This window comes from Phyllopteryx taeniolatus, chromosome 1 (genome assembly GCF_024500385.1).
Source record: "Phyllopteryx taeniolatus isolate TA_2022b chromosome 1, UOR_Ptae_1.2, whole genome shotgun sequence".
NCBI lineage: Eukaryota > Metazoa > Chordata > Actinopteri > Syngnathiformes > Syngnathidae > Phyllopteryx > Phyllopteryx taeniolatus.
This window is the reverse complement of record NC_084502.1, coordinates 41476911-41496412: the sequence shown is the minus strand read 5'-3', so window position 1 is coordinate 41496412 and position 19502 is coordinate 41476911. Positions and strand designations below refer to the sequence as shown.

The 19502-nt window shown below is 44.2% G+C and overlaps 1 protein-coding gene across 4 annotated transcripts in view; it reads right to left on the bottom strand.

Annotated features, from left to right (window-relative positions):
• Positions 1-19502, bottom strand: part of LOC133488347 (metabotropic glutamate receptor 4-like) — a 217301-nt gene that overhangs the window by 12166 nt on the left and 185633 nt on the right. For all 4 annotated transcript variants that reach the window (XM_061796089.1, XM_061796099.1, XM_061796106.1 and 1 more), the window contains 2 exons: positions 12935-13135; positions 7603-7739 (listed from right to left, as the gene is read on the bottom strand). In XM_061796089.1, coding sequence (XP_061652073.1) covers positions 7603-7739; positions 12935-13135 — 338 coding nt within the window. The remainder of the gene's footprint in view (positions 1-7602; positions 7740-12934; positions 13136-19502) is intronic.

The following is a 19502-nucleotide window of genomic DNA, read 5'->3' as shown; positions in this document are numbered from 1 at the left end:
TGCTGCAACAAAAATAGAGCACCTGAGGGGTTGAGTATAAATGATTCATAACCATAAAAATGAGCAATTCTCATTGTTCCTGTGCTAGTTTGATGTTCGCATATGCGACACTACTGGTTTAGATGTTTTGTTTAGGAATAAACTGGAGTTTTATTGCAGTGATGATGCCAAACGATAAAATGAAATCAAATCTAAACGCTTTACTTGCCCTTTTACCACATTAAAGTAAATGTTGTTTGTCTATGAGTTTATTAATTGTTAAAAAGATAACCAGAAACCGTAAAATTATTACCTCAACATGAATCCATCCATGCATTTTCTATACTGCTTGTCATGATCAAGGTGTCAGGTGAGCTGAAGCCTATCCCAGCTGACTTTAGGCAAGAGGCAGGGTACACCCTGAAATGGTTGCCAGCCAATCACAAGGCACATATAGTATAGACGGACAACCATTCACACTCACAGTCACATTGATGGGAAAGTGAGTTTTTAAATGACCAAACATAATTTTTTTGGAATGTGCAAGGATGTCAGAATACCTGGAGAAAAACCATGCAAGTACAGAGAGAACATGCAAACTCGACACAGGAGGACCTGAGCCAAGATTCTAACTCAGAGCCTCTCAACTGTGAAGCAGACATGCTAACCCCTGCTCCAGTGTGCTACCATTAAATGAACAACCTGATATTTAGTTGTTTAGTCTCTCCAGCGTGTTCTGGGTTGTCCCCGGGATCTCCTCCCAATGGGACGCGCCCGGAACACCTCACCGGGGAGGCGTCCGGGAGGCATCCGAATCAGATGCCCCAGCCACCTCATCTGGCTCCTTTCGATGTTGAGGAGCAGCGGCTCTACTCTGAGATCCTCCTGGATGACCGAGCTTCTCACGCTATCTCTAAGGGAGAGCCCGGACACCCTGCGGAGGAAACTCATTTCGATCGCTTGTATTCGGGATCTTGTTGAACTCATCCACTTGGGGCAGGATCTCATCCCCGACCTGGAGAGGGCACGTCACCCTTTTCCGACTGAGGACCATGGTCTCAGATTTGGAGGTGCTGATTCTCATCCCAGCCGCTTCACACTTAGCTACGAACTGCGCCAGTCAGAGTTGGAGGTCACGGCTTGATGAAGCCAACAGAACCACATCATCTGCAAAAAGCAGAGATGCAATACTGAGGCCACCAAACCGGACCCCCTCTACGCCTCGGCTGCGCCTAGAAATTCTGTCCAAAAAAGTTCACAGAATCGGTGACAAAGGGCAGCCTTGGCGAATCCAACCCTCACCGGAAACGAGTCTGACTTACTGCCGGATATGCGGACCAAAGTCTGACTCCGGTCGCACAGGGACCGAACAGCCCGCATCAGGGGGTTCGGTACTCCATACTCCAAAAGGACCCCCCACAGAACCACCCAAAGGACATGGTCGAACGCCTTCTCCAAGTCCACAAAACATATGTAGACTGGTCTGGCGAACTCCCATGCACCCTCGAGGACCCTGCCAAGGGTGTAGAGCTGGTCCACTGTTCCACGGCCAGGACGAAAACCACACTCCTCCGAGATTCGACTTCCCGACGGACCCTCCTCTCCAGCATAGATGAATAGACCTTACCAGGGAGGCTGAGGAGTGTGATACCCCTGTAGTTGGAACACACCAACACCCTCCACCACCCCAACACCCTCCACCACCCCAATCTGCCAATCCAGAGGCACTGTCCCCGATGTCCACGCGATGTTGCAGAGGCGTGTTAACCAGGACAGCTCTACAACATCCAGAGCCTTGAGGAACTCCGGGCGAATCTCATCCACCCCCGTGGCCTTGCCACCGAGGAGCTTTTTAACCACCTCGGTGACCTCAACCCCATAGATAGGAGAGCCCGCCTTAGAGAACCCAGACTCTGCTCCCTCATGGGAGCGTGTTGGAGGAATTGAGGAGGTCTTCAAAATATTCTCCCCACCGGCTTACAACATCCCGAGTCAAGGTCAGCAGCGCCCCGTCCCCACTAGACACAGTGTTGATGGTGCACTACTTCCCCCTCCTGAGACGCCAGATGGTGGACCAGAATTTCCTCGAAGCTGTCCGGAAGTCTTTCTCCATGGCCTCACCGAACTCCTCCCATAACAGAGTTTTTCCTTCAGCGACCACCAAAGCTGCATTCCGCTTGGCCAGCCGGTACCCATCAGCTGCTACTGGAGTCCCACAGGCCAAAAAGGCCCGATAGGACTCCTTCTTCAGCTTGACGGCATCCCTCACCGTTGGTGACCACCAACGGGCACCAACCACCTTACGGCCACAGCTCCGGTCGGCCGCCTCAGCAATGGAGGCGCGGAACATGGTCCACCCGGACTCGATGTCCCCCGCCTCCCCCGGAACATGAGCAAAGTTCTGTCGGAGGTGGGAGATGAAACTCCTTCTCACAGAGGATTCCGCCAGACGTTCCCAGCAGACCCTCACAATACGTTTGGGCCTGCCACGTCGGACCGGTATCTTCCCCCACCATAGGAGCCAACTCACCACCAGGTGGTGATCAGTTGACAGCTCCGCCCCTCTCTTCATCCGAGAGTCCAAGACATGCGGCTGCAAGACCGATGACACGACCACAAAGTTGGTCATCGAACTGTGACCTAGGGTGTCAGGGTGCATGTGTGGACACCCTTATCCTTGAATATGGTGTTCGTTATGGACAATCCGTGATGAGCACAGAAGTCCAATAACAGAACACCTCCCGGGTTCTGATCGGGGGGGGGGGTGTTCCTCCCAATCACGCCCTTCCAGGTCTCACTGTCATTGCCGTGAGCATTGAAGTCCCCCAGCAGGATGATGGAGTCCCCAGCGGGAGCGCTCTCCAGCACCCCCTCCAAGGGCTCCAAAAAAGTGTGGTACTCTGAGCTGCTGTTTGGTGCATAGGCACAAACAACAGTCAGGACTCGTCCCCCCCCACCCGAAGGCGGAGAGAGGCTACCTTCTCGTCCACCGGGGTGTACCCCAACGTACAGGCACCGAGCCGGGGAGCAATAAGTATACCCACACCTGCTTGGCGCCCCTCACCGTTGGCAACTCCAGAGTGGAAGAGAGTCCAACCCCTCTGGAGAGGACTGGTACTATATCTAGTCGGAACTTCTCAACCTCACGCACCAGCTCGGGCTCCTTCCCTGCCAGAGATGTGACATTCCACATCCCTAAAACCAGCTTCTGTAGCCGGGGATCAGATCGCCAAGGTCTCCGCCTTCGGCCACCACCCAGCTCACACTGCACCCGATCCCTATCCCCCCTCCCACAGGTGGTGAGTCCATGGGAAGGGGGACCCACGTTAACCTTTCGGGCTATGCCCCATGGGTGCAGTCCTGGCCACCAGGAGTCCCACCTCCAGGCCTGGCTCCAGAGGGGGGCCCCGGTGACCCGCGTCCGGGCAAGTGAAACCTGAGGCCATTTTTTGTCCTCATCATAAGGGGTCTTTGAGCCGTGCTTTGTCTGGTCCCTCACCTAGGACCTGTTTGCCGTGGATGACCCTGCCAGGGGCATAAAGCCCCAGACAACTTAGCTCCTAGGATCATTGGGACACACAAACCCCTCCACCACAATAAGGTGATGGCTCAAGGAGGGGAAGATCCAAAATAGCGGATGCTAAATTGCGTGTTCACTTTCACAGAATGTCCAAGCTGTTGGCAATAGGTGTACAAGTGCCCCGGTCCTGTGCCCTCCTCTTCCCTCTCCGCCGTGGTCGTCGCCCCTCTCACGCTCGCGCTGTGTGGGGACCCGGCTGACTTGAAGCCTACAGTAGGGTGTCAGTGCCTCCTGCCTTGGAAGGGCCCGCCTACAGTGCCCAGGTCTGGTTGCTGGGGGATGGTCGGTGGTTGGGGGCGTGGGGGGATTAGCTGTAGCGAGGGGAGGGGGTGCCCCCCTTTTCTCTCCTCTTATTTCACACACACTGCACATTTTATTACTCACACTGTACATATTTCGCACATTGGGCACATCTCATTCAGGGTCCCCTGGGGGACTGGCACAGGGCATGATTAGGTGGACGCCGGGCCTGGTAGTGGCACATCTGTGCTGGTCTCTGGTCTGGTCGCACCCCTTCTCTGCTCTGTCGGTCTTCTTGTTTTAATGCATCATTCACCTATCAGTGGGGAGAGGGCAGTGTCGGGCTGGGGAGGACACTCAGCCAGGTAGGCTCTCCGGCCCGCCATGCCTTTCCCACCGTGGCTTTTTAATGCACCACATACATTCACACATCCTTTGGGGAACTGGTAGGCCTGGGTGGGGGTGACGGTTGCGGGTCATCATTGCCCTGTGACTGTCTCGCCACACCCCCACCGGTCTCGCCAATTTTAATGCACAACACCCCACCACACATGATCACAGTACAGGGATAATGGTTGCCAGTTGGGGAACTGGTAACCATAGTAATAGGGTGGGTGGTGGGTATTCACATTTCTCTTGGCTTGACTCTTAGGGCTTGCGCCCCCACATCCACCCCCTTCGGTTGTCGGTCCACCGGGAGATGGGGTCCACCCCTTCCTCTGCCCTCTCCTGGCGCCCTCGCCGATCATTTCTCGTGACGGGCGATTAAGATGGGCTCCCTTTTGGCGGGCTGTGACCTTTTTGGGTCACAGCCGTTGGGCCCTGTTGGCGGCTGGGGCCTCCATGCTCTCCGGAGGTGGTGGGGGTGGTGGCGGCGGTAGTGCTGGTCGGGGCAGTTGAGCTGGGGGAGCGGCCTCGGTCCTGGGGAGTGCGTGGCGTCCCCCTGGCTGGGTCCCCCACGGGATGGGCTCACTGGCTTGGCCCCCCCCTTCCTCAATGTCCCCGCTCAGCAACTCCATTCAGCAGTTGACTGACATGCATGTGATATGGTGTTCATTCACTCATAAGTTCCATAGACACGCTATAGGCCTTAATTGCTTGTTCTGGGACCACTAATAATAACACAGCTTATATGAAGATATCAATTCACAGGTTCTTACAAGTGTGTAGACACTATAAAAAGCATCCCTCCGCACCACTCATCAGTAGCACTGCCTTGCTCCTTTTCCCACATCCTGTCCTGCCCTTTTCTGTCCTCTCTTATCTGGTTCTCTTTGTTAGTTATTGCATGTCCTCACCGGGTGTCCCCCCCATCCACAAATAAGAACACAATTTGACTGTTGTAACATTACTTGTGGTCAAATATGTAGACTAACTATTTTTCTGCTGTGGTTTGCACCCCTATTCCCCTTGTCCATTCTGTCCCTCTGTCTGTCCCCAAAAACCCCTTTTGCGGTCTTAAAAAATAAGCACAGGGAGTATTTCAAATTCCTCTGCTCCACAGCAAAACTTACAGCAGAAAAGGCATACAGATCCACCATTCTGCATGGCCATGCAGCTGAACAGGACAGGTTTAAAAAAAAAAAAAAAAAAAAAAAGGTGTACAAGTGGTGGAGACCATGTATTTAAAAGGTTTGCATTTAGGTGGCTCTGATGATTTTCACTGCAAGCACATAATGAAGCTTGAAGTAATGAAATTGGTTAGTGAATGAGGCAAACAAATATTACTGAGTAGGAAAAAATGCGTGAGAATAGGATATACACAGTATCTCCCCATCCTGTGTAAAATTGCATTCAAAACTTGGGACAGCAAACCTGAAAACAAAGGCCAGCACCAATTGTCACAATGTGCTGAAACGATCCAGACATGAGGAAATGCAGTTATGAGTTAAAAGGAGTTTTGTCATAGATGATATGGCATGACTCCTTCTTGTGACTGGCTCTAAATCTTAGCATTCAGAGGCTCCAAAATTGCATTTCTCAATAGACGGTTATACGCGATAATGTTTGTTTCTGGCTTTTCAAAAATGTTTAGACGAGCGTAATAGATCCGTTCTCCCAGTCACTGCTCAATTTTGCATCCTCACCACCACAGTAATGCACCCATCGTTATGCACAGCGGTGCCAGTTTGGGCTTGCTTTCAGACGTGGTACTTAAAGATGCAAAATCAGCCCCTTCAATATGTCTCATCTTTATTAAATCACATTGCCTCTGCTAAGCCTTTTGTAAATCAGTCCTATGTTTTCTAAGTCATAATATTTTTGGATATACCGTTATTTCTCGTGTATAATGCGTACATAGGTATAGGGGGAAATGAAAAAAACTTTCATATTTTATAAATGTATGCCGCCATCTAGAGGTTATGAAAAAGCTGTACACTTTCATTCCAATGTCACCGCCACCTAGCTGTTATGAGAAAGATGCACACTTTCATTCTAATATGCCACCACCTAGAGGTTATGGAAAATTTGTAGTCTACACTTTCATTCCAATATGACAGGGGTACGTATGACTGCATATGTACAGCTGTGCTCATATGTTTACATACCCTGACAGAATTTGTGAAATATAGTTTTTTAAAAATATGACTGAACAACAACCATCATTCATTTCTTTATGGTTATGTTTTGTTTAATGATAATGCGTTTCTGAAATGCTTGACAGTTTAATTTGCATCCCATTAAAATAAAATTAAATGTGTTTCGCCTGGCCCCTCATGTTTTCTTTAAAGAATTGTACCCATCTTACAAATTCTGCCTGGGTAATCAAACATATGAGCACAACTGTGTGTTTTCTCATTTACTAAATAAAAGTAAGGCTTTCAAAATAAGAGCGAGTCAATAAAAAAATGAATTACATGTTCAAATAAAGTGCTTAACTTCAGAATAATTATTTGAAAAAATACTTTGTTTTGATCACATGGGTAGAAGTAAAATCATGCATTGTAAAAATGCATTATACATAGGTAGAAGGGTTTTCTAGAATTTTTAGGTCAAGTTTGGGAGTGTGCATTATACATGGGTGCGCATTATACACGAGAAATTACGGTAATCATCGCACTTGTCATCTATTGCTTGGTGCCTCTGCCAATATAGCCATTAAAAACATTTCATACCTTGTTTACACTTTATGAAATCAAATGTGATCAGTGCTGTTACCATGTTTTGTTTTGTTTTGTTTAATTTTCTTGTCAATACAAAACTAATCAAAGTGGTAATAAAATGTCTGCCATCTTTTGGATAATTTCTGTCAGTGATGCTTTAAAGTTGCCATATTTTACCAAACCAACTTTTTCTAGTATTTGTGATGTAATATCGGTTCTATGGTGCCTCAGTAAACGTGAAATATGAATTAAAATCATACACACATTCGTGAGTTCCAGATGTTTTTTTGCTAAAGAGGCCTGAAATCAGGTCATTTTAATTTCTCGAGCTTATCTACGTCACTAGTGAAGATCTCCGCCTACTTCTCCGCTCCCGAGCCAGCGCTGTCAACATTAACACGTGTGCTCTAACAAGTGGGTCTTCTAAACGAAGGCAACCAATCACAGAAAAGAGTGTGGTCTTAGCCAAATATGGACAAAGTGGATACAAAACTGGGTCAACCAGAAGTAGCTGTCAGAGGGGCCTTTTCTGTATACTCAAATGACAAAACCAAGGTGTTTTTTTTAAATGAAATTGACACTTTTATACTAAATCCACGTTAGAGAGTCACCCTATGGAGGTCTAAATAGCCAAAATATGGGACCTTTCAGAGCACTCAAGACCGTATATCATAAATAAGTGATTTCAGAGATACCTACATCTATGTGCAGGTGGTCGGTCCAGTGGCCAATGATTTTATACTCTGTGGTGTTATTTTTTATCTGGTATTGGTAGATTTCATAGCGACCAGGAGCATCTCCGTTTATGTTGAAGACCACAGGTGTGCCAGCGATTCCTGCAGATGACACAAAACAAAACAAAAACACGTTATTGTAAATGTGCATTGTTGTTTAATGCCCAATCCCCGTTGATGTACAAAATAGGAAGTCCCCTGTTGTTGTAATGTCCAGAGATTAAATTACTCTGGAGAGGTGTTAGAGAGTTCATGATAGCACCAAATAGATGTTGACAGCTAGGCTGTCCTGGTTATTTGACAAAGGTCCACACAGCTGCCTGTTCATGTTCCCATATCATTTCACACAACTTCATTCCACTTATTGCCCCATCACTTGTTATCTTCAAGGTTGTCCTCAGAGTGCAGCTAAACAACAGCACTGATTTTAATTACCACTTTGAGGTCTCCATTGAGGTCTCATCCCTCCTCTCTCTGTTCCTCTTTGTTCCTAAGCAAACCTTTTGAACCCTCCTCTAGCATCACAGTATTGTGAAGTGAGAGAATAAAATATTCTGGTTTTCAGTGATCAGCCTCCAACTCTGTGAAAAGACCCATTAGCAGCATCTTCATCTGTTTGCGCTGACATCTGCAAAAGCTGAAAAAAGACCGTCAGTTAACTTGCAGGCCCGCAATGGTTTGGATCAATCGTGATGACATTTGAGCAACTTCCGCAAAATGTCATGTCATCACACTTATTCAACATTGCCCCACTGTTTCCAATAATAAGAGAATAAAAGTGCGCCAATGTCGGCAGCGACAGGTATTAATAGTAAAAATGGATCTCACATCATTCATACTTGAGCAATTTCATTTTTTTTCTTGTGTTCATTCTTTGAGTCTAGCATGAGCTGTTGAATGTCTGATAAAGTTAGGTCCAGAAATGTATGGACAGGGACCATTTTTATAATGTTTGCCTTTAAACATCAACCACAGTCGATTTCATGGGATTGCAGAGTGGACTTTACACTTTAGGAGGTTTTACATGGCTTTTACCACTCAGGGAGCATGGCCATTTTAAGTAGAGTATCCATTATTCAGAGGCTCAAATTTATTTTGCCATAGCACGTTGGAATAATGGTTACAATGTCTGCCTCACTATCAACTCAAGTCACTTTGCATTTTTTCCCCTTTCTTGCTTGGGTTTTCTTGACAATCTGATTTCCTCTCACATTCCAAAAACATACAGTACATGTTAGTTTAATGGAATCCTCTAAATTGTCCATTGAGTGTGATCAGAATCAGAGTCATCTTTATTTTTCCAAGTATGTCCAGAAAACACTTAATGGTTGTTTGTTCCTAATGACGAGTAGTGAATGGATGGGTGGTAAATAAAACCATTTTTAATACCATCAACCTTTGCAGCCAATGCATGCTTGAAGTCTGATGATTATGGGCATCACCCAAATTAGAATTTTCTCCATGGAGATATTTTGTCAGATCCTCACTTGCTGCTTGTTTTGTAGATCTTGCTGTGTTAATTTGTGTTATCAGTAAATGGTTTGGCTATTGGCTTGAGGTCAGACCATTGACTAGGATATTGAAGACTACTTCATTTGTTTTCCTTCCATACGTATTACATTGTCCATCTGCACTGTGAAGTGTCCTATCAGATGTGTATGCTATTTGGTTGAATGTGAGCAAATAGCAAAGGCCTTTGGTATAACACCTGCTAATTAATCTTACGTCGGCCAGTAGTTGAGCAATCGACAGTACAATAAACACCAGTGAGCCTGTTGCATTAGCAGTTATACCTGCCCATGCCATGACAATGCCTCCACCATGTTTCAGACACGATACTTATCTCTTTTCATCAAGCTGATACAAGTTGACCTATAGTTTATCTATCCAAATATTCTGATTCCAGAACATGCTTTTTTTTTTTTCTTTTTTTTTTTAGAGGATTCTGGCAAAGTGTAATCACGGACGTAGTTGTAAACCCTCTGTATTTACATTTATGATGTCTCTTCATGATTGTAGATCAATGACAATGATATACAGTAGCACATTCTGTTATTATTTTTATTCACCAAGGCAGCAATAGTCATAAACAAGAAGCCACTGAAGGTGGCTGTAGTGAAGACTTAGCAAAGCATCTCCAGCAACAAATCTCAGAATACGGTGACGTTAATGGGCACGATACGTCCGGCCATTGAACCCATACAATTCAATGACTTCAAGGTTTTACGAATGTCAAATGCCCAAATACTTTTAAGCCTCTGAAAATTGATCCATCAAACTTAAAATTGCTCCAAATCAGGAATGGTGAAAGCCATTTTTTTAAACCTCTTAAATTAAAGTTGGGAAGTGATTGCTCAATTTCAAATGCACTGTGGTAGTGTTTACAGGCAAAATAATAAAAACTCAGTCACTGTCCCAATACTTCTGGACCTGTTAGCCAACATTGTCATTCCCGCATAATGAAACAACAGATTTACTGTCCATGTTTGTAATGCTTATAGTTCAGGATCCTACTGTTATTGTTTCAACGGTTATGTTTACATGTACAGCAGTGGACTTTAATAGGTCCGCATTTGAATGATGGTATTTGCATTATTTACTCCCTAGAATATCAATCCATCCATCAATCCATTTTCTGAGCTGCTTCTCCTCACTAGGGTCGCGGGCGTGCTGTAGCCTATCTGAGCTATCATCGGGCAGGAGGCGGGGTACACCCTGAACTGGTTGCCAGCCAATCGCAGGGCACATACAAACAAACAACCATTCGCACTCGCATTCACACCTACAGGCAATTTAGAGTCTTCAATCAACCTATCATGCATGTTTTTTGGATGTGGGAGGAAACCGGAGTGCCCGGAGAAAACCCACGCAGGCACGGGGAGAACATGCAAACTCCACACAGGCGGGGCCGGGGATTGAACCCCAGTCCTCAGAACTGTGAGGCAGACGCTCTAACCAGTCATTCACCGTGCCGCCCTCCCTAGAATATTTCGTTTATAATGTTTTGTTGTTGTTGTTCTGCATATATATTGACAGAACTGTGTTCATGTGACTAAATACAAACATTTTATTCACTTGATTTCTTCCCTTCAGTAGGTCACAGTATTGATCATAGTGATACCTGTGAGTCAAGCTACTAAATCAGATTTTGAGGCCAAACAGCTACACAATGTCAGGACTGTGATCAAAACATGGGATATAATGGTATTAGTACCATCCAGCGGTATTATCTACAGTAGTGATGAGATCATGTACCGTTCTAAATATGCTCTTGACCAGTTAAGTATGAGCTATTCACTATGATGTCTATGTTACAGTGATCCTGGGTACTATCCAGTTACAACCATTTTAAATCAGACCTGTCAGCAATTACAGCTTAAGTATGAATGTTACAGCAAATATTGAATCGTGGACTTGGAGCAGTGCTCTACTGCCTTATTAGGGAATTACAAAGTTATCCCGTAAATGACAATATTCTGCTATAAATGGCTCTAAGTACCTCAGCAACAATTCATCACATAACCAGGGATCACTTCCATCAGGATCACAGAGGATACATCTCAAGCTTGTGCATCAATGCGTATCAACTCAATCTTAGTTAGCAGCTTGGTTTCTTATTTCCTTTAGTCAGCGCCTATGCCAATTCCCAAAATATGTCAGGATCATGTAGATGGTTCCATTTTGTTTTCTTACGCAGCTTTTAAATTCTGAAAGCAAATCAGGAAAGTGTATATTCCAGTAATGTGCACCAATAATAATAACAATGGTTTCAATGCTGTAATTACTTCTGGTCATATAATCCAGTATCATGAATAGAACAGGCAAAAGTTTAATTCTATAACCCAATCACGTTGTACACTATTTTAGCTTAATGCCAGTATTGGGAGAAACTGTATACTGTACCTTGTAAAAGTAAATTTTGACTCAAAAGCATAACACCAAACTATGTCTTTTGATTTAATATTTGTATATTTTACACAAATGAGGAATGACCTCCTTACATCGTAATAAGGCCGCTCAGGCACAGGTGAACAATGTTTTGACTTTGAAGATGAGGCCCCATGAGTTTCCTCTCAACATTCATCATGGTGAGGAAGTTACTGCTGCAAAGTGTCAGACCTTTTGCAGGCCAAAAAAAGTTTGACTGCATTATTAAAGACCAGCATCTTTTGTTCTAGACCCATCTTTATTCAGCTCTTGAAACCCTCACTTAGCTCTACAAACCAAACCCACTCTAACAGAGAAAACTGCACGATCCCATGGGTGTTTGTAGTCCTTGAAAATTGTTTTGTCACTTCCTCCTTTAATTCCCATCAACACTAATCCTTGTGGCTAGTTTCCATGAGGAGACTGGAGACTAACATGCACTTCCAGAACTGATTCTCAAATCATTTTCTGAGGGAAAAAGCAAAACTAACTAAACGCGACCTCACTTTTGTCCCTTGGTGATGTAATGTCTGCAGCACAATAAAAGCATTGCTGTTTTTCTGCACTGACAGCCATAACCCCGGATTTGCTTTCTTACAACAAAATACTACAATTGTATGCGTTCTTTCCAATGAGTTACCAAACTCCAGAAACTACAGTAATACAATGATTCAAATTATAAAGAATCTTTCATGCAGGAGGAACTACTATATCATGTAGCCCAGGGTTGCAAAATGTTGATGTCTGAAACATTTCATGGGAAGTAAGAGGGTATTAGGTTAATTAAAGGTGAACAAATATTATGTATTTAATACTGTGAGTGTATAGCAAGGAATATAAATATATGGTTAAAGCAAGAATTTATGAAATTTATATTGAATTCCTGCACTGAAAATTGCTCAGCCCCATGCACACAGGACATAATTTAATGGAAGATTTCCATCCCTTTGTTATCCTATGCCATTGCTATGTTTAGTTGCATGAGCAAGTTTTCTGCAAAATCCAGAGTTTAATGTTATATACATGAGGGTGAATATACAGTAAGTACAAATTATTGGTGCCTTTTTTATTTGGTGCTGCCTGCTGCTTTACTTTTCTTTGTGTATAATTATAACCCAGCAGAGAATGTACTTTAAGGACTATGCCGCCTGCTCAATCGTGACAGATTAGATAAGGAAACACACTCTTCTGCTAATTGTCAAGCCTCCTATGGCCAGCCTCTCAGAATAATTTCTGTTCAGCAGACTGATAATTGAAGACCCGTATACATTTACAAAATCCTATGCTTGGGCATGTAGGAGAGCCCAGAAATAGGACAATTTACTCCAATTGCACTTTGGTATACAGTATGGTATATCATGAATACACACCTGAGAAATTGACATTTCGGATGTATTTGAGCAGCAAGGTGCCATTTATGGTATCCATCTTGGAGCAGAGGCCAACTTTCCCCGGGCAGAGATCTTTGTGCATGTTGTGCAGAGCTTGAGCCATGGCGTACACCGCATCAATCACAAACTGGACCTTTCCCTCCTGTTCATAGGAAGAATCTTTACCAATCCTCTCGTGATCTGTTGATTAACGTACAGAGGGAAAAAATACATGTGAATGAACAAAAATTCATCACACAGCTCAACCAAAATCCAACAAAACGGGACAAGAACAAAATCAATTGAATGTAATCCTTTGGAGAGGTAATTGTGAGCCCACTAATTTGTCTTAATTTACTTCAAGATGGGAATTGACTTAAATATTGTTTGTTATTAACAAGATATTGAGCAAAGAAGCTTATGTTTTAATCATATTATATCTTACTACCTTGTAAATAAAGGACTGTCTTCAGATATTGATTCCACAATATTCTTTTTGGAACACTTGTCTTTTGTCTTGTGATCTGTTTGTCTCATGTTCCAGCTCACATCCATTAATCAGCAGAACACAAGGTAATTAATTGAGTGGCGATCCAGGAGTGGAGGACAGAGCAAGACAGGCCTCATCATTCTTCAATATTAATGTAATTAGATATGACATTTGTTTATTACCGTAATCTTAGCTAAGCTTGTCTCACTGTTTTGAAAATGTGTCAATTGCCAAGCAAGTATTCAATGGGCAGCCTTATCCCTTTATCAGAGCACGATTTGCTCGAACACACGATGACTGGATTTACTATATGTACAGTGAGATTTTGAAGAGGTCCAGCCTTTAACAACATCCTGAGTGCTGTTAACATTGCTTAGTTGCATAATGGTTAGTGTAAGTGCTGCATATTGTGCTGTGTCAAAGAAAATGTACACCTGCGCAAGCATATTTCCCCCGATCTACCTTTAAAAACATAATAGTCTTGTTTTGATTCGAGTCTGTCACACTAATTAAAGTAACTACATTACAGCTATTAACCATCAGTGATACATTGACTTACATGTTTAATTTCTTTCTGTAATCAAGCTCGTGACTCAATTTATTCGACTATCATATTAATTGTCCCCACTGAAATAAATTAAAGTGACATTGAAGTAATCCTTTCCAGCACCCTCCAAATCCACCATAATATAATATTTTTAAAACAACTTTTGATGAAGGAAAATAGTACTGTGTTGGATCAAAACTAAATAAAAGCGAGCATAAAGAAACACTTGTTTTATAAAGTGTAATTACTGTACATTGGGACAAGCCGAAAGTCACAACAACTGAAGTGTGGCTTCTATCTATTTCTCTCGCACAGTGCAGACGCTTTTTTGCGCGTTCTGCTTGCTTCGCTTCTGTTTACATTTTTTTCTTGCTGATAAGCTTGTTTTTCTTCGAAAAAAAATTGGAAGCAGCGACTCCTGGATATTTCTAAACCTGTGGGACTGTACTTTTCTTTGTAGATAGAAGAAGAAGAAGAAGAATCACCTTTATTGTCATGAACATGCATGCATGCAAAATTTGTTCTCTGCATTTTACCCATCACAGTAAACACATACACATCTTAGTGGAACACACTGGAGCAGGGGGTAGCTGAAGCGCCCGGGCAGCATTTCGGGGAATCACTGTCTTGCTCAAGGATACCACAGCCGTAAGTCCGGGGGATGTTGGAGGATGGTCGGGGTCTTGAACCTAGGTCCCCCACGGTGGAAGGCGATGAGCTTAACCATTGGGCCACGGCTATCAGTGGACGGATACGGATACAGTCAAAAAAAAAACAGATGCACAAAAATAGGAAAGGAAAGTTGTCCCGTTTGGCATGCGCTCATAACTTCCCTGCCGGTTGACCTGGTGGCGGGCCGAGCTCTGGCCCTCAGAGGCATGCTGGACCCGTCCTGGATGCCGGCAGGTGTTCGTTGAGCCCCGACCGATCGTGGCTAGGGAAAGCCATCGGAGCCGCATGGTCGACTTCTTTGATCGAAAATGCCGCCGGCTTGGTTGCGGCGGGCGTTCGCGCATGTGGTGGCACCCGGAGGCGCCCGAGGGAAAAAAGGGAACAAAAGAAGACGGACGGGTGGCCAGAGGCCACCCAGCTGGCGAGCTGCCAGCAAAGGTACGAGGAGAAAGAAAAAGAAGGCTCCACTCAACTCAACTCAACTTCCGAGAAAGGTGTGAGTTTAGCGTTAAATACCCCAGGGGCGGGGCGTAGGAAGAGGGAGTGCCGACTTGGAGAAGAATACGCCCACCAGCTTGAATCTTGTCTACAAATTTGAGTAAATGGGTTTTAAAATAGGCGGCACGGTGGACGACTGGTTAGAGCGTCTGCCTCACAGTTCCCACATCCCAAAGACATGCATGGTAGGTTAATTGACAACTCTAAATTGCCCGTAGGTGTGAATGTGAGTGCGGATGATTGGTTGTTTATATGTGCCCTGCGATTGGTTGGCAACCAGTTCAGGGTGTACCCCGCCTCCTGCCCGATGATAGCTGGGATAGGCTACAGCACGCGCGTGACCTTAGTGAGGGGAAGCTTCTCAGAAAATGGATGGATGGATGGGTTGATGGTTTTAAAACAGCGGCACGGTGGACGTCTGCTTCACAGTTCTGAGGACCTGGGTTCAATCACCGGCCCGGCCTGTGTGGAGTTTGCATGTTCTCCCCGTGCCTGCATGGGTGCTCCAGCACTCCCGCGACCCTTGTGAGGATAAGCGGCTCAGAAAATGGATGGATGGGTTTTAAAATAATATTAAAATCAAACACTCCCAACTTTGTATTCTCAGGCCGAGAAACATTGTTTAAACTTTGGTTGTGGCAGATGGGTTGCTTATTGTTCAATACAACATTTTGTACTGTTTGATTTCAAATCATGAATAGCTTTCAAAATCTTGCAGAAGACCTGTCGAAGTGAGAATGGGGACACAGAAACCAAGGCATACATTTGGAATATTTCATTTGCAAGATATAAAAACGGACATTTTATCTTCCGTTAACAAACATCAAAGGCACGTCCACAAGTTCTGGCGCTTGCAGTTTCTCTCAACGCCAGTTGGTGGCGCCTCACGTGCAGGTTTGAATATTAACCACATAGTCTCCCCCAACCATTTGGTCCGGGAAGGGGACTTTTGAAGACAGGAATCAAGATTTGACAGGAAGCTGCTAATTAGGTTAAGGTCCACTTGACGTACACCAGGCATTGTCCTAGTCGCCGTCTCACAGCAGGGCAGCATGGAGGAGTGGAGGTTCTCAAGTGGGTGTGAGTCTCTGTGGCGCCTCGATTTGCAGAGTGCATGTCCGCTACACCTGGAAACGAAAATCCACCGTCTTGATGTGTATGTGGATGTAAATGGACAGTCGGGGAATCAAACCACTCTACCGATGTCTCAAAATGGTGAGCAGAAGTGTGCTAACAGAAAGCCACTTATCTCAACAAAAAGGACGGATGTGGACTGTGGAAACGGTAATGGACCATCCAGCAGTGCTCCCTGGAAATTACTGGGAGCAAAGCCCAAAGATATGGGACAGCATCTAAAAGGGAGGACACAACACTAGCAGATAACCGAGGAATCTGGCTGGCCTGCGTTGCGGGCTGCTTCAACGCCGAGTGACCGGCCGTGGACGGTCAAATTCTTCAGAACTTGAATTTTGACTATCATAGCTATGCAGATGACACAGTTATATCTAGCAGTGTCTCCAGATGATTACAGTTCAATTGAGGTGTTGTGTCACTGTCTAAAACAGATAAATATCTGGATGAGTCAAAATTTTCTTCAATTAAACCGCAACAAAACTGAGATAAATGTTTTTGGCAATAAAGAAAAGAGGATTGCTGTTAGTAAATACCTGGAGTCACTCTCTTTAAAAACCAAAGACCAAATCCGAAACCTTGGTGTTCTGATAGATTCTGACCTGAATTTCAACAGTCATATCAAATCAATTGCTAAAACTGCCTTCTACCATCTGAAGAACATATCCAGAGTGAAGGCTTGCATGTGTCAAGCAGACCAGGAGAGGCTCATCCATGCTTTTATCTCAAGTAGACTTGACTATTGTAATGGTCTTCTGACTGGACTCCCTAAAAAGAGCATTAAACAGCTGCAGCTCATTCAGAATGCTGCAGCTCGGATTCTGACCAGAACAAAGAGGTCAGAGCATATTACTCCAATTCTAAAGTTATGTTTTTATATTTTACGAACTCTGCAGAAATATTCCAAATGTATGCCTTGATGTCTATGTCATTGTGTCAGCGTTACAGGTCCAGCTGTAGGACTTTGAGAGCTGTTCCTCTTGATTTGAACCCAAAACAGTATGAAACGTTGTATTGAAACATAAGCAGTTGATTTGCCAAGACTAGAGTTTAAACGATCGTTCTATATGCTTGATCTACGAGTAGGAATACAGAGTTGGTAGTATTTTATATTAATATATGATTTTTACACAATTTGTACAGCTAAATTGTAGACCAGAATTCAAGTTGATGGGCGTGGTCTTCTCCACATTCCCCCGTCTCTTAGACACACCTCCTGGGTATTTAAACTTTGACTCCCGCCTCTTCTCTCTCTCTATTCTGTCTTGCTCTCTTGTCTTGCTTCTTGGCCACTGGTTAATCTCGCCAGCTGCGGGGTGGCTTCGGTCAACCCCCTGCCTCTTCCTTTTCCTTTGTTCTCCGGTGCCACCACGTGCGTGAGCGACTGCCGGAACCCAACGGCGGCGCTTTCCATGCAGCTTCTAACATTTTTCTTTCCCCAGCCATAATCTGTTGGCGGACCCTCAGCAAGCAACTACCGGCATTCCATACCGGTCACGCACGCAGTTGAGAGCAAGAACGGGACCGCCACAAGTTCAATCGGCAGGAAAGTTACGAGCGCACCCCGACGGGACAACAACTTTTTTTGGCACCTCTTTTTTTTTTGTGTGTGTGTGTGCATCTTCTTCTTCAACCAAACCTGCTTCGTTTTCCTTCTGAGATGCGAGGAAAAAGACCATCCAAAACTAAAGACCACCTTATCTACGGTCGTGAGTAGCACAACAATCTTTGCCAGAATGTGCAAAATTAGTGCCTAATAGTTTTTGGGGAAAAGGCAGCTTCACAAAAATCCCAACTTTGCTCTCTCTCGCTATGACTCACTCAATTCATGCTCATTTTTAGTCCAGCAACACACGATGTCCTATCTTCCCCTTTCGTTTACCATTAGTGTTATTTTCTTTTTGTAGTTAGACTCCTTTGTGTGTTTCCCTATAGATCCTTCATAGATTTTATGAAATATTCTAAAAAATTCCACTCCTCGTTGTGTTTTGTGTGTGTTTTGAGTTTAATAATGAAACCTCTGTAATTGAGAATTTGTATTTCCTAAGTGTAGCAACCTTCAGATTACGAGACTGATAAGAGGTTTTTCGTCACTTTTCCTAAATTTTACATGTATAAAAGAAGAGACGTGTTGCCTTTTACGAGACAAAAATTGTTTGGTTAAACATTAAAACCACATTAAAACGTAAATCAAGCTAACCGGAAGTGAATGCAGGCGTTCACCTTCAATGAATTTATTTCTTAAATAAATTGAATTTTATCCAAATCCAATATACACTATACTACCGTGTAGACCCAGATTTGCGTAGACGTCCCACTTAGGATAAGTGGTGTTGAAAATGGATGGATGTATTGGGTACACTGGTCGACAAAATTACCAAAACTGGTTATAGCCTGCCTCCTCGGAGGGTTACGCCAAGTGCAGCACTGTATTTGTCCTGGTCCCAAAAAAAGAGTCCTTGATGTGGCCCTTGTGACCATGTTACCAAAGAATTTTGCACATTCAAGTATTTTGATTCCTTCCCATTGTCTTGTAAACCAAATCATAAGGATTTAAACATTGTCGACGGTAAGACACAAATACCCAAAGACATGCAAGGATAGATGGCCTGAACTGGATGCTGGTTAAGAATGTTTCCTCACAAGAAAAAAATTATGATGACCACAGAGATGACTCCTGGCTTTTTCTTTTCCCTGCAAATGATTTGTGGTACAGAATATCAAACACAGAGAATCAAACAGTGTGTCAAACACAGTATATGCATCCATTCTCTTGATGCATTCTGTGGATGTTGAAATTGGGTAGTGGTTCGAAGGCATGCACATTCTGGCCTTGATGACTCATGTCTGCAAAGATGCAAAGTTTGCCACATTCAAACTGAAGCCTGAATGTCCAGTCAGCCTACTTCATGTGAATATGCAATAATTAATTTCTACACATCTTTTAAATCTAATCCCTGCTGAAGCATGACAAACATTTAAAGTAAATACTGACTTTCCTTGCTTTGTAGAAATGGTTTGACCAATGTCCAAAGTAATCGTGACTGATGGTCCGGCCATGCCCTTTATGGACCGAAGCGACTGACAAAAACCATGATAGTGTGGAACATTTGTCTGGCTTCTGACACATTCAAGGTTATAGCAGCAATTCATGACCCTCCGTCTGTGTAAAACTGAATCACCTTTTATGGTTCAATAGTGTGAAACAGTGTGAACTCTGTCTGTGAGAG